The 13,579-nt window shown below is 42.6% G+C and overlaps 1 protein-coding gene across 1 annotated transcript; it reads left to right on the forward strand.

The window, feature by feature from the left end:
• The first annotated feature begins 963 nt into the window (after positions 1 to 963).
• On the forward strand, positions 964 to 6,442 carry LOC128732318 (uncharacterized). The gene is made up of 3 exons (XM_053825563.1): positions 964 to 1,714; positions 2,222 to 6,015; positions 6,101 to 6,442. Exons 1-3 carry the CDS (start codon positions 964 to 966, stop codon positions 6,440 to 6,442), a joined length of 4,887 nt encoding a protein of 1,628 aa, XP_053681538.1.
• The last annotated feature ends 7,137 nt before the right edge of the window (positions 6,443 to 13,579 follow it).

Genomic DNA, 13,579 nt, shown 5'->3' on the forward strand with positions numbered 1-13,579 from the left:
AGTTACTTACTTAATTGGCCTAACGTCTTACAATAAGGACTGCGCAGTTTAATTTCTCCATCGTTTTCGGACCATGGCAGCTGGTCTCCAGTTCCGCGGGAACCCAGAAAAAAAGCTAAAAGAAGAAAAAAGAGAAAAAAATGAGAAAAGAAAGAAAAACCATAAAGAAAACGGGAACATGAGGATAAACTGGATAAACAAGGAGCAAAATGATGTTGCAGCACTATCTGCAAATCTTGTATAAAACCCTATTTTCATAAAAACGATAAAAATCGTTCAGTAAGCTAAAACAGGAAACACTGTTCGTTATCGCTCTCGTTATAATATACATCATTAACGCTAACAATTGATCTCTCTTGCCCGCCCAAATTGTATTCCGATAGGTACTGCCTTCTTTCTTGAGGCAGGTCAGTTCAGTTATCAAATTTATATCGATCGAACCAGTCGAGAAATAATATACGCTATTTCGCATTCGAAACCACACGTTGGGTTTAATTTTGTATCACGGGTCGAATTTTAATTAAAGTTCAAGTATTAAACAAGAACGTGTTTTCGGATATCATCAGCATATCACACTACTCCTTGGAAATCCCGGATTCCCCGACGAATCCGCACAAGTTCCGGAACATAAAAATTGGTGCCGAAACCCGGGACCAGGAATGCAGATTCATCATTGGCGAAAATTTGGAGGTTAGCGTCTGGAACATATCGGCCAATCATCACTATTGGAGTGGATTGGATACCCTTTCGAGGCTTTGGCGCCTATTTCGGACCAGCCGCATATAATCTTTTCTTCGCACATCGCATTCGGAGGAATTTGGAATTTTTGGGAGGATTTTGGACCAAAACCCAATCGTGAGTGGACACGTGGTTGTAGGTTAGCAAAGTGAGCACAGGTAAATTCACTCCATTAGATCAGGTGAGTGACAACTATTTAATACCTAGTCAAATAAAAAGGCTTGGATGTCGTTTAAAGTACCAGCTGGTGGTGTAAAAACTCGTAAAGGTGGCCGTGCCATGAAAGGTGATACAAAAAAGGTTAAGCGGCTCTTAATACGTCGAAACAATATTGTTGGTTCGGCAAAGTTGATCAGGGAATATGACGCTAATTTCGATTTCGAGCGCGACTTTCCTCAAATAAAGTTTCGACTCGAAAAGCTAGATTCTCTCTGGGACGAGTTTAATGAAATCCAAGCGGAAATCGAATGTGAGCATGAAATCAGTGATGAACTAGCTGACGAACGTATTGAATTCGAGACAATATATTTTGAGCTGAAGGGTTCCCTGGCAAGCAAATTAGGCGTCACAAACACGTCTTCTCCAATACCCGCCTCACCTGTTGCTCCACCTACCCCAGCCTTTGGTGTTAGGCTACCTGAGATAAAAATCCCAGAATTTAACGGAAATTTTGATGAGTGGTTAAATTTCCATGATTTGTTCAACACTCTTATTCACACCAGTACTCAGCTATCTCCTATACAAAAGTTCCAATATCTTAAAGCGGTTTTAAAGGGAGATGCACTTCGTTTGGTACAATCGTTGGCAGTGAGCTCGGCCAATTATATGATTGCATGGGATCTGCTCAAGCAACGTTACGATAATAAAAATTATCTGATAAAGCAACACCTATCGGCCCTTCTATCCACTCCATTCCTAAAACGGGAGTCTTCGGCTGCGCTATCGGGTTTAGCGGACACATTTGAAAAACATCTTGGTATGCTAAATAAATTAGAAGATCCTAAGGAGCATTGGAATTCCCTTTTAGTCGAATTATTAAGTAGTCGGCTTGATGCTACGTCGCAAAAAGAGTGGGAAAATCAATTGGATGATGACTCCCGCCCTTCGTATAGTGATCTGATCAAGTTTATACAAAAGCGCTCTCGGATCATACAATCGTTAACGCTCTCCCAGTCGTCAAATGCAACTGTTAGGCCAGAACCGAAGTTTAATCGAACTAATGTATCATCTCACCCTGTCGTCGCAAATGAAGATGCCAAGGTGTGTGTGGCTTGCCGGAAGGATTCTCACACTCTGAGTGCTTGCGAAAATTTTGTGAAACTGTCTCCAAAGTTACGCTACAATCTCGCAAAAAGGCATGGGTTATGCATAAATTGCTTAAAGTCGTCACACTTATTGAAAGATTGTCAGTCTGGGCCTTGTCGAGTTTGCCATAAACGACACAATACTATGTTACACTTAAACACCTCCACCGCACTAACAGTGCAGGTAACAAATTGCACCGATAGCTCTGAATCAGTTGCAAGAACTCGATCAAACTCACAATCGGCCACGGTCGACGAGTCGTCGTTGTCGGTAGAGCCATGCATTGCCGAGCAATCGCATGGCATCCCTCGGGTAATGGGATACAATCGTTCGTCGCCGGGAGGCAAAAATCAATCCGTTTCGTTTGACCCTCCGTCGGTGGGTATACCGTCAGGGTCGGCTCATGGTTCTTCACACATAACAAGCTATCCAGTCGTTACTCCATTGCCCAAATCCACTAAGAAGACTAACAGAACTGTCTTCATGTTAACGGTCTACGTCAAGGTTCGTGATGTCGATGGAACCTATACTCTTGCACGCGCTCTGCTGGACTCTGCGTCTGAGCGCAATTTCGTCACTGAAAATCTCGCACAAAGGCTTCGTTTGAAACGTACTGGTTCAGACATTGACGTCTATGGAATTGGAAATACAGTACAACGTGTAACTCAAACAATCACGATTAACCTGTCCTCTAGAATCAGCCACTTTAATGCAGATATCGATTTTCTCATCCTTCCTAGCCTAACGAGAATTCTCCCGTCGGTCGATGTAGATATAACAAGTTGGGAAATCCCGAACAACTTACCTTTGGCTGACCCAACGTTCCATCGCGCCCACGGAATAGATATGATACTAGGAATTCAGTGGTTCTTCTCATTGTTAGAAAATGACCAGATTACCCTCGGTCCACAGCTACCAATACTACGCAAAACAGTATTTGGTTACGCTATTGCTGGCGATCATACCCAGCACAATCCTATTCGAACAGTGGTATGCAATGCTGCAATGACAGTTGACAAACTAACAGCAGCCGTGCAACGGTTTTGGGAAGTGGAAAGTTTTGAAGGACAAAGCTCATTATCGTTAGAAGAGCAATATTGTGAGAACCATTTTCGCACTACACACTCAAGAGCCCCTGGCGGTCGGTACGTGGTCCGATTGCCGATTCGTGAGGAGCTACTTTCGGATCTGGGAGAGTCGTTGCCAGTCGCAATACGAAGATTCCATGCAATTGAGAGAAGGCTCTCATCTAACAGGCAACTTCATTCAGATTACAGCAAATTTATTAATGAATATCAATCTCTGGGTCACATGGAAGAAGTATTGCCGGACCCTTCAGTGCCGCATTTTTATCTCCCTCATCACGCAATATTGCGCCCGGAGAGTAAAACGACCAAAATCAGAGTGGTTTTTGACGGTTCGTGCAAATCAGCGAGCCGCATCTCGCTGAACGACCTGTGCTACATCGGCCCTACTGTACAACCTCCACTCATCTCAATTATTCTCAACTTTCGGTTACCAACATACGTCATCACCGCTGATATTGAGAAAATGTACAGGCAAGTTGTTGTACATCAGCAGGATCGACCGCTGCAGCAAATCGTATGGAGGAACAATCCTGAGGCCCGTTTGCAAACTTTTCAGCTGAAAACAGTGACGTATGGCACTTCGTGTGCCCCGTTTTTGGCAACGCGAGTGCTCAATCAGCTTGCAGATGATGAAGCAGGAAAATATCCATTAGCGTCAAATGCCATCAAGCGTGCGTTTTATGTCGACGATTGTTTAACCGGTGATGATAGCAAAGAAAGGCTGATAGCAACCTGTAAACAGCTAACTGAGTTACTTGAGTCTGGCGGCTTCGTGCTACGAAAGTGGAGTTCGAGTGATCCAGAAATTATATCGCACATCCCAGAGTCACTTCGGGACCTGCAGGGTGATTTAGAAATTGATAAATCGAACATTGTTAAGACGCTTGGTTTACTTTGGCATCCGCAGTCTGATTGTTTTGGCTTCAAGGTACCAGCATTGTCTGATTCAAATCCAGTAACAAAACGCATTGTGTTATCGGAAATGTCCCGATTATTCGATCCAATGGGACTTGTTGGGGCAGTTATTGTTTCGGTAAAAATTTTCCTGCAATCACTGTGGTTAGAGAAATTCACGTGGGATCAGCCGCTTCCACAAGATTTCCAAAACTGGTGGAAAATGTTCAGAGAAGAAATGCAGGAGCTGAGCACTCTTCGAATCCCTCGACGTGTCTTTTTGCACAATTATGCAAATATTCAACTGCACTGTTTCTCAGATGCCTCTGATAAGGCTTATGGATGCTGCCTTTACGTCACATCGTCAAATCGTAATGGAATTTCCATAACCAACCTTCTTATGTCGAAGTCTAGAGTGTGTCCGCTTGATAAGCTCTCCATACCCCGTGCCGAGTTATGCGGAGCAGTAATGGCAGCGCAATTAGCTGATTGTGTGCGGGCTTCTACTAATTTACAATGCCCGATTACGTTTTGGACAGATTCAAGTATTGTTTTGCATTGGCTAGCCACCTCGTCAGCCAAGTGGAAAGTTTTCGTTGCTAACCGTGTAGCCGAAATACATCGTTTAACACAAGGCTTTGTATGGCGCCACATTCCCACTGACCTGAATCCTGCAGATCGCATATCCCGAGGAGTATTGCCTTCCCGTCTGATTGATGATGAACTTTGGTGGCATGGGCCATCATTCCTAAACAGCGATTCCAGCTGCTGGCCAAAAAACATCGTGGAACTCTCGCAGCTGCACTTGCAGGCTCGAGAATTAGAAAGCAGAGAAACCGTATCACTCGTCGTCACCGCGCTACCGTCGATGCTCCCATTAGCGGCTAATCATTCTACTTTGGAACCATTGCAGCGAAAAATCGCTTGGACATTGAGATTCATACACAATTGTCGCACAAATAATCGATTGCTAGGTCCACTTTCTCCAGCAGAAATAGACAAATCTTTAACTTTGCTTGTCAGGCAAGCACAAGAGGAATGCTTCGCCGCGGAAATTCGTTTTCTCAAGCAGCATAGTGGACCATCAATGAAAAACATCAACTTTAAATCACATTTGAAAAATCGTAACCCATTTTTGGATGAAAAGGGCCTATTACGACTATATAGTCGCCTCTGCAATCAAGAAATTCCCTTTGATACTCGATATCCTATCGTGCTACCACAAAATCACCATTTAACTAATTTGATCGCTACTAACGTGCATATTCGAACTCTTCACTCGGGCCCACAGCTTCTATTAGCCACATTACGTCAAAAATTCTGGCCTGTTAGAGGAAGAGATTTAGCGAAGAGAGTTGTGAAGAATTGCCTAGTATGCTTCCGCTGCAAGCCGTCGAGCATCAATCAAATAATGGGACAGCTACCATCAGTGAGAGTGACTCCGTCGCGCGCGTTTCTAAAGTCCGGCGTGGACTATTGTGGGCCATTCTTCGTCCGTCCGCCCAGCCGTCGCGGATCGTCGGTTAAAATATTCGTCGCGATATTCGTATGCATGGCCTCCAAGGCGGTCCATATCGAAATGGTTTACGGTCTGTCGTCGGCGTCGTTCATTAACGTTCTCAAACGGTTCGTTTCGCGTCGCGGTCGAACCTTGGACATTTATTGTGACAACGCCCGTACGTTTGTTGGAGCTAACCGGCTTCTCCAAGATGATAAGCGTCTATTTGACGAAGTACATTCGTCCCAATCGTTGGGCAAGTACTGCAGTGAGAATGGCATCCGATTTCATTTCAACCCGGCTCGCTCTCCTCACTTCGGAGGGCTGTGGGAGTCAGCCGTTAAGATCTTCAAACATCATTTGTATCGCATAATGAAGGACACACACCTGACGATTGACGATTTTAACACCTTGATAATCCAAATCGAGGGAATGATGACCCCTTACACCGTTGTCATCGGATCCTGCAGATGTCGTCGCTCTAACTCCAGGGCATTTTCTTGTGGGAGAGCCCATACACTCAATACCAGAACCCGATTTGAGCGAAATTCCACTAAATCGCTTGAATTCTTTTCAGAAAATGCAACAAAAGGTCCAACATTTTTGGAAGGTTTGGTCTCGGGACTACATCGGTCAGCTGCAAAGCAGACAACGCTGGCCTATGGTACAACCGGATATCAAGGTAGACACTCTCGTCTTGCTAAAAAAGGATTCTACACCTCCGATGCGCTGGAATCTTGCACGAGTCGCTCGTGTGTTCCCGGGACCAGATGGCCATGTCAGGGTGGTTGACGTCAAGACAGCACACGGTGTTTATCGACGGGCGATTACAGAAATTTGTCCACTCCCCATAGAAGACGAGACGCCACGAACTGGACCATCGCCACCTTCACCACCGTCACGACCTACCCAACAGTAACATTTGAGCATCGCTATTAGAGTTATTTTGAAAGTGCCTTTCAACGTGGCCCGGCATGTTGCAGCACTATCTGCAAATCTTGTATAAAACCCTATTTTCATAAAAACGATAAAAATCGTTCAGTAAGCTAAAACAGGAAACACTGTTCGTTATCGCTCTCGTTATAATATACATCATTAACGCTAACAATTGATCTCTCTTGCCCGCCCAAATTGTATTCCGATAGGTACTGCCTTCTTTCTTGAGGCAGGTCAGTTCAGTTATCAAATTTATATCGATCGAACCAGTCGAGAAATAATATACGCTATTTCGCATTCGAAACCACACGTTGGGTTTAATTTTGTATCACGGGTCGAATTTTAATTAAAGTTCAAGTATTAAACAAGAACGTGTTTTCGGATATCATCAGCATATCACACTACTCCTTGGAAATCCCGGATTCCCCGACGAATCCGCACAAGTTCCGGAACATAAAAATTGTTTTTTTTTTTTTTTTTTTTTTTTTTTTTTCCTTCAAAATAGCAAGTTGATGCGATTTCTTGTTTTACTGGAAATGCATGAACTTTGGCACAATCTCACCCCTTCTAGGCTAAAAATCTAAACAGTGAACATTACCATGTTTATAAACAATACACAAAAATATCAGTATAAAGTAGTTCATATGGGGCTGTCCATGATCTAAGTGGACTATTAGGGGCAGGGGATCGGCCAAAAACAACGCATCATACAAAATGTATGAACGAAAATAACACGGGGAGGTCTGAAATAACTAAAAATGAGTTCGTACTCAATGGACAGCCTTTATATAGCCAGTAGCGTTTCGACGGTTAACAAAGGGGTGTATCCCAAGGGGGCATACCTATTTGATCATTTAACAACAGTAACCATTACTTCGTTCGAGAACCCGCAGCCGCAGAACATCCCACGCCCCTCCCCCTCCTTAAAACTTGCAGTTTATACACGGTATAATATATTGGTCTTATATTTGAGTGTTTATTCAACGTATCTGAAATTTCCAGAGAAAAAGTAAAAATTAGTTTAAATTATTCAGCAGACATATGATGCTGTTTGCTCTAAAATGGATGATGCAATCTAATCTGTCTGGTGAATAATTTAAACTAATTTTTACTTTTTCTCTGGAAATTTCAGATACGTTGAATAAACACTCAAATATAAGACCAATATATTATACCGTGTATAAACTGCAAGTTTTAAGGAGGGGGAGGGGCGTGGGATGTTCTGCGGCTGCGGGTTCTCGAACGAGAAGCTCGATGAGAAGCTCGAAAATAAAAGAAGAAAATGGAGAAACTAGAACATAAAAGAGGAAAAACGAGACAGAAAAGAAAAATATGAAGGGAAAAAAATGAAAACGGAAGAAAAAAGGGAGGAAAGGGAAAAGAAAAGGAGGAAAAGTGGAACATAAGAAGAGGAAGAACGGAACTGAAAGAAGCGAAATAAAGACGGAAACCGGGACCAAAAATGGGCCCAGGACATAAAGTGACAAAAAACGAAACAGGAAACACGGGCTTGAAAACGAGGAAAGCAGAAGAAAAAGACAAAGAATGGAGCAGATGAAAATCAGGACTTAGGAAAAGAGTGAAAAACGAACAGGAAAAGAGGAAAAGGTAATAGAGAAAGAGGGATAAAAAACAAAATGGATGTGAAAGAAGACGGAAAACGAGGCATAAAAAAAAGGAAAAAACGGAGCAGAAACACGAAAAACAAAACGAGAAAGAAAAGAGATAAAAATATTACGAAACCTGGAAACGAAAGACAAAGCAATAAGAAGAGTAAAGATGGCAAACGAGAAAGAAAACAACAAAAACGAGTGAAAATTATGAAAATATGAAAGAAAGGGACAGGAAACGAAAAAAAAACTGAACCATGGAACAGGAAACACGGGATAGAAAAATGGAAAACGAGAGAAAATGAGGAAAAACGAAAGGAAATGTGAGCAAAAACCATGAAAACGATACGGGAAAGCTGAAAGAACGTAACAAAAAGTGGAAAAACGGCACCGGAAAAGTGAAAAAAATAAGAGGTAAAACGTGTGAATAGAAGTAAGACGGAAAATATCACTTTTATTTCATAACTTCGAGGTCAAATTAGTCTAAATTCATGTCTTATATAATGTCCTATCCCAAGTAACAATTTGGGTTTTATTACACTCTTATAATGACATTTAAGACCAAAACTGGTTATGATGGCAGTATTCATACAATTTGTACATTATAACTCACATTGTTGCTTAGGATGTGTAGTCTGATTTCATGTCCAATTTAAACTCTACATTCTAGTCTAGATCCATCATCAATCATCTAATTTCTATTCCAATTTCAACGTTTATTTTGAAACTACTTGCATGCGAATTTCCGGGGGTTTGTGATAAGTGATAATAGGCTCCATCCTACGATTTCTCTATTTTGCCAGTCCAAAAGCTTCATCTGAAAGGTCGGATGACCCATCGGTTGTTCATATCTGGGCACGCTAATGGTCCTAAGCAATGTCTTGTTTGGCAACGGAGCTCAATGTTGTTCCTCAAAATTCGTTTTTAATTAAACCAATCCAACCCGGCTCTTTCCAGTCCTTATACATGTAATTTTGCTCAGCAACGTTTCAATTAAATGAAATACAAATAGCACTCACTTCATTTCGATAAAATATTTTATGAATAATATAACACAAAGTAAACTCAAAAACAGACATTTATTTTCATTCAGAAACATTCCCAACCTAAAACATTTTCCATCCTGCGTTTTTGTTTCCGTACTGCGATCAAATTCAGCGGCAAAAGTTCCCATGGTAAGGACGCGGGCGTCCAGCGAACGAACCAACCGCACTGGAAACTACGCTCGCACCGCCCGCTGGCGGTGATTACAGGTTTTAATTACAGCTAACAATACTGTGTAGCGCAGTTTCGTATTACCTCCCGCTGCGGGTTTCATCTGAACTGCTTCCGGTCATTTTTTGTTCCCGTCCGCCCTACCGTTCTCTGGGTGGTTTTCATTTTTATTAATCCAAAATTTTTTTTTATCCAAACCCATCTGTGGCACACGTCATCGGGCGTCATTTTTGCCGGAAGGTTTCCCACCCAGAACCGAACGGAACGTGTCGACGAGAGCTAATTGGGAAGAATAATTCCACCAAAAGTGGAAATATTAAATCCAATTTGCTGCCGGCCGTTGACCACCATCGGCCGAACGGTTTTTTTTAATCCCGTCGGCTTTGTGTCATTTTACATCATGTAGGTACGTACGTCCCTAAATGAAGAAGACTAGGATGATGACGATTGGGCGTATTTCCGGTTTGGAATGGATTTTACACCGGCGCGATGATGAGAGCTCGATTTTTACCTGTGTGCTCCTGTGCCGCGGTTTTAATTCGATCCGAAATTGGTTTTTCTGCTGCGGCATTTCATCAGTCGTACGTGATACGTGCCATATGACGCCGACCGACTGGCAGAAACGTGATATCGAGCTAATCCAGTGCCGAATGGAAACGAAAGGATTCGGCCCCGTTGATTGATGCAGCAGTTTCAATTCGATCAATTCGGCGTGGGGGCAGATGAAAATAGGCAAACATTTCCCGGCCCGGCTGCTGCTGCTGCTGCTGGCGTGAATCTCATTTCCCGTGGAAAACAGTTCAAACTTTATGACTTTAGAGCTTCGCTAATGAAATTCAGGCCGACATCCGGGATTAGTTCCCGAGCGAGCTAAATGCCGTTCATAATTGCCACGCGTCCTTCTCGAGTGCATCTCCAGATCGCTCTCCTTCTTCGGCGTCAGGTGAAGTCACACGTCCCCCACTGAAGGCACTTGTTTGCATTCAAGCTAAAGCCCGATTGCTCGTAATAATAATTAGTTCTCATTTTACGGCTTCGCACCTTTGAGAAACATTCTACTGTAAAAGAGAGAGGGAGGGGGGATGGATAGGTGGAATTATCATGCAGAAGATGATCTCCTCACCTTAGTTAGCATCTTAGGAAGAACGAACCGAACTCAACGATGGTGATGATGACGGTGATTGTCGGGATACTGATGGTAATCGTTTTACCGTTTGAGATTGAAAATGCTTCTCCATCCTGGGCATGGCACGGCCCGTTATGCAACACCGAATAAGGCCAAAGCTTAAACTGCGGGCTGGTCTTTCGGAACCAACAGTCCGGGGCGATAAATTTACAACAATGGCTTCGGGACTAATCCAATTTGGACTCGCAGAAAGAACCATTTATTTCGGACTTTTCCGGTTTCCAACCGAACGGAGGAACCGACGCCGGACACCCTTCTATTACGAAACGAAACGAAACGAAACCAACGCGGAGTGCACCTCACATGACGCCGGAACGACAAAGGTGCAGACAATAATTTCATTCTATCCGAACGGCAAAACGACGACGCTTACTGCCGGAAGGAAGGAACAACTCAACCGTTTGCTTATTGCTGCTCTACCGGTGGTGTTTGGCTTCTCTGTAGTGTCGTCATCGCAGTTCCACCCGCCGCCGCCATCGCGTCGGTCGCCATCTTTGAGGAAAGACGTAATATAATTTACTAACAGCTTTCCGGCACCTTGGCAGGATGGCAAGGAATTATGGCAGGCAGCACTGCCATGCGCCACCAGTGCGAGATAAAAGGAGCGGAAATTTACGGGCAAACTTGCTCCGGTTCGATCGGGCCGCTTTTTCTTGCTTTTGCTTGTCTTCTGTTCGGGCTCGAGCCAGGAAATCCGCACTGGAATGGCTTTATGGTTCATCCTGATGATGGGGCAGCCGACCGGCTGCGGCTGCATCTGGCCCGGTCTGGAGTGAAGTGAACCGCAAAAGCGAGAATAGCCGGGCAACTTTGGAAGTCTTGCTGCTGCATGCGCACACCAGCAGAAAACACAGAAGCAGTCCTAGCTGGAGCAAACCGACTAGAATAGAAATATTAATTAAATTGCATTTTATTATATTAGCTGCAAAGAATGCACTGCTCACTGCCATGAAAGGGAAACCGTACAATGAACGCTCGCCCTCCGGTTGGATGCCGAAGGAGTTTTCAGCCAATAAAGGCTACGTAAAGGCTTTTATTATTAGTTTGAGGACTTTTCACTCCATGAAACACGAACATTGAGCACCCGGTGGATGGTGCAAATTAGGTGGAATTCTACTTTGAACCCTTCATTCAAGAACTTATTAGTCTGATTGCCCGACAGCGATTGACGCTTATTTACCAACCGATTTTAATACGAGAAAAATCACGAGCATTTGATGTCGGAGGTTAACAATAACCGTGCAACTCCATCAAACCAAGTTAGGTGGAGGCGCATGGTATTTTATAACGCGATAGCTGCCTGCTTGTAATAAGTGATGGGAATTGCTGTACAAGTAGTTCATAAACAAATGGCAGCGTAAAACGAGAGCAAACGCCTTCATAGGCCAAAAATGCGCAAAACAATAATTATAAACAAAATTGTTCAAAAAGGTTTCTAAAAGCCAGATATGGTCAACATAAAATTAACTGAAATTCGTTTTTTTATGATGGTCGGAGAAACTTTTAGTGGTCAAAAAAGGGCAACACAAACATAGCCAAAAACGCAGTGGAAACATAGATTGTTATCAACCTTTTTGTTTACTTTCAAAAAGTGGTTTATTCCTAATTTCATAACAAAAATTGAATTACGTTTACCATTTTTTTTTTTTGCATTTTGCGCTCATACTTGTTTTTTGAACAAACAAACTTTGGATTGCCACAATTCCTGCCTCCAAAGCCTTCCACATGCTAAATTTGGTTCCAATTGCTTGATTAGTTCTTTAGTTATGCAGGAATTTGGCCCCACCCCCTCTTAGGGGGGAGGAGTCTCTAACTATCATCAGAACCTTCCCCGACCCCAAAAACCCCTATATGCAAATTTTCACGCCGATCGGCTTAGTAGTTTTCGATTCTATAAGGAAAATACCGACAGACTGACAGACAGACAGAAATCCATTTTTATAGGTTTAGATTAGAAATTGCACTTAAATTTAGAAAAACTTCCAGTTCATTTCCTAAAATTAGACATTAGACAGTCTTGATTTAAAATGGGACCTAAAATTTTATTTGAAATTGGAATTGAATAAGGCTTGGAAATGAATTTGAAATTGATGTTGAAATTTGACTTTAAATTGAACATAAAATTGAAATTAAACTTGACTTGAAATTGGGCTTAAATCAGACTTGAATTCGGACTAATTTCAGCATAAAGTTTTACCAGACATGAACACGAAATTAGACACGTTTTCATCTCTTCTATTTTATTTTTCTCTATTCTCGAGTCCCGGTTTTCCACTTTTTGTGCCGCTCTTTCAACTTTCCTTACCGTTTTCTTGCTTTTTACTTGCACTTTTCTTCCTTTTTTCCTCTTTTTCTTCGTTTTCCTTTTTTCTGTCCCGTGTTTCCTGTCTCTTTTTTTCCTAGTTTCTGCTGCATTTAGTAAGCTCGCCTTCCCTCCTCTCCCGGCTTTCAACCAGGTTTGTAATTCGATGAATTTTTGCTTCAATATCCATCCATCACGCATTGGTGAGAAAAATGGTGACAGTAAGGGGATGTTCCTCCAAAAAATTTTAAAGTTCCATTACTGTTCACTGGAAACTGGTGCTAAAATCAATACCAAATGTTGCATCGATACTGTTTTGAAGAACCATTTGCTTCCCATCGGAGGAAAATACTACGAAAACGCACCATACTGCTTCCAACAAGATTCTGCACCGTCTCGCCAGGCGAAAGCTACACTGGGTTGGGGTGAGGACAATTTTCTTGATTTGAATTCTTCGAAAGAGGGGCCTTACGGTTCACCTAATTTGAATCCGCTCAACGTCTATGCGAGGGGGTGCATGCAAGGCTCACTAGGGAGCACCAAAGGATTGACTGTGGATACTTTCAAGCATCGTTTGGAGAAGATTTGCGATGAAATACTTGCACGCCAGCTATCTACGCTTTTCAATAACGATAAAGCAAAGCAAAGGTGAAAGATTTTGAGTCTAAACCACTTTTAATTTTAAGTTCTATAATATTCTTTTTTGGTTTATTTTCGATTCTATACTCTGTCATCTGTCGCCGCTCTGTCAGAATCGTAAGATATTTTATTCAGTTTTGACTCGATATTAGTTATATCGTAACTACG

This window comes from Sabethes cyaneus, chromosome 1 (genome assembly GCF_943734655.1).
Source record: "Sabethes cyaneus chromosome 1, idSabCyanKW18_F2, whole genome shotgun sequence".
Taxonomy (NCBI): Eukaryota; Metazoa; Arthropoda; class Insecta; order Diptera; family Culicidae; genus Sabethes; species Sabethes cyaneus.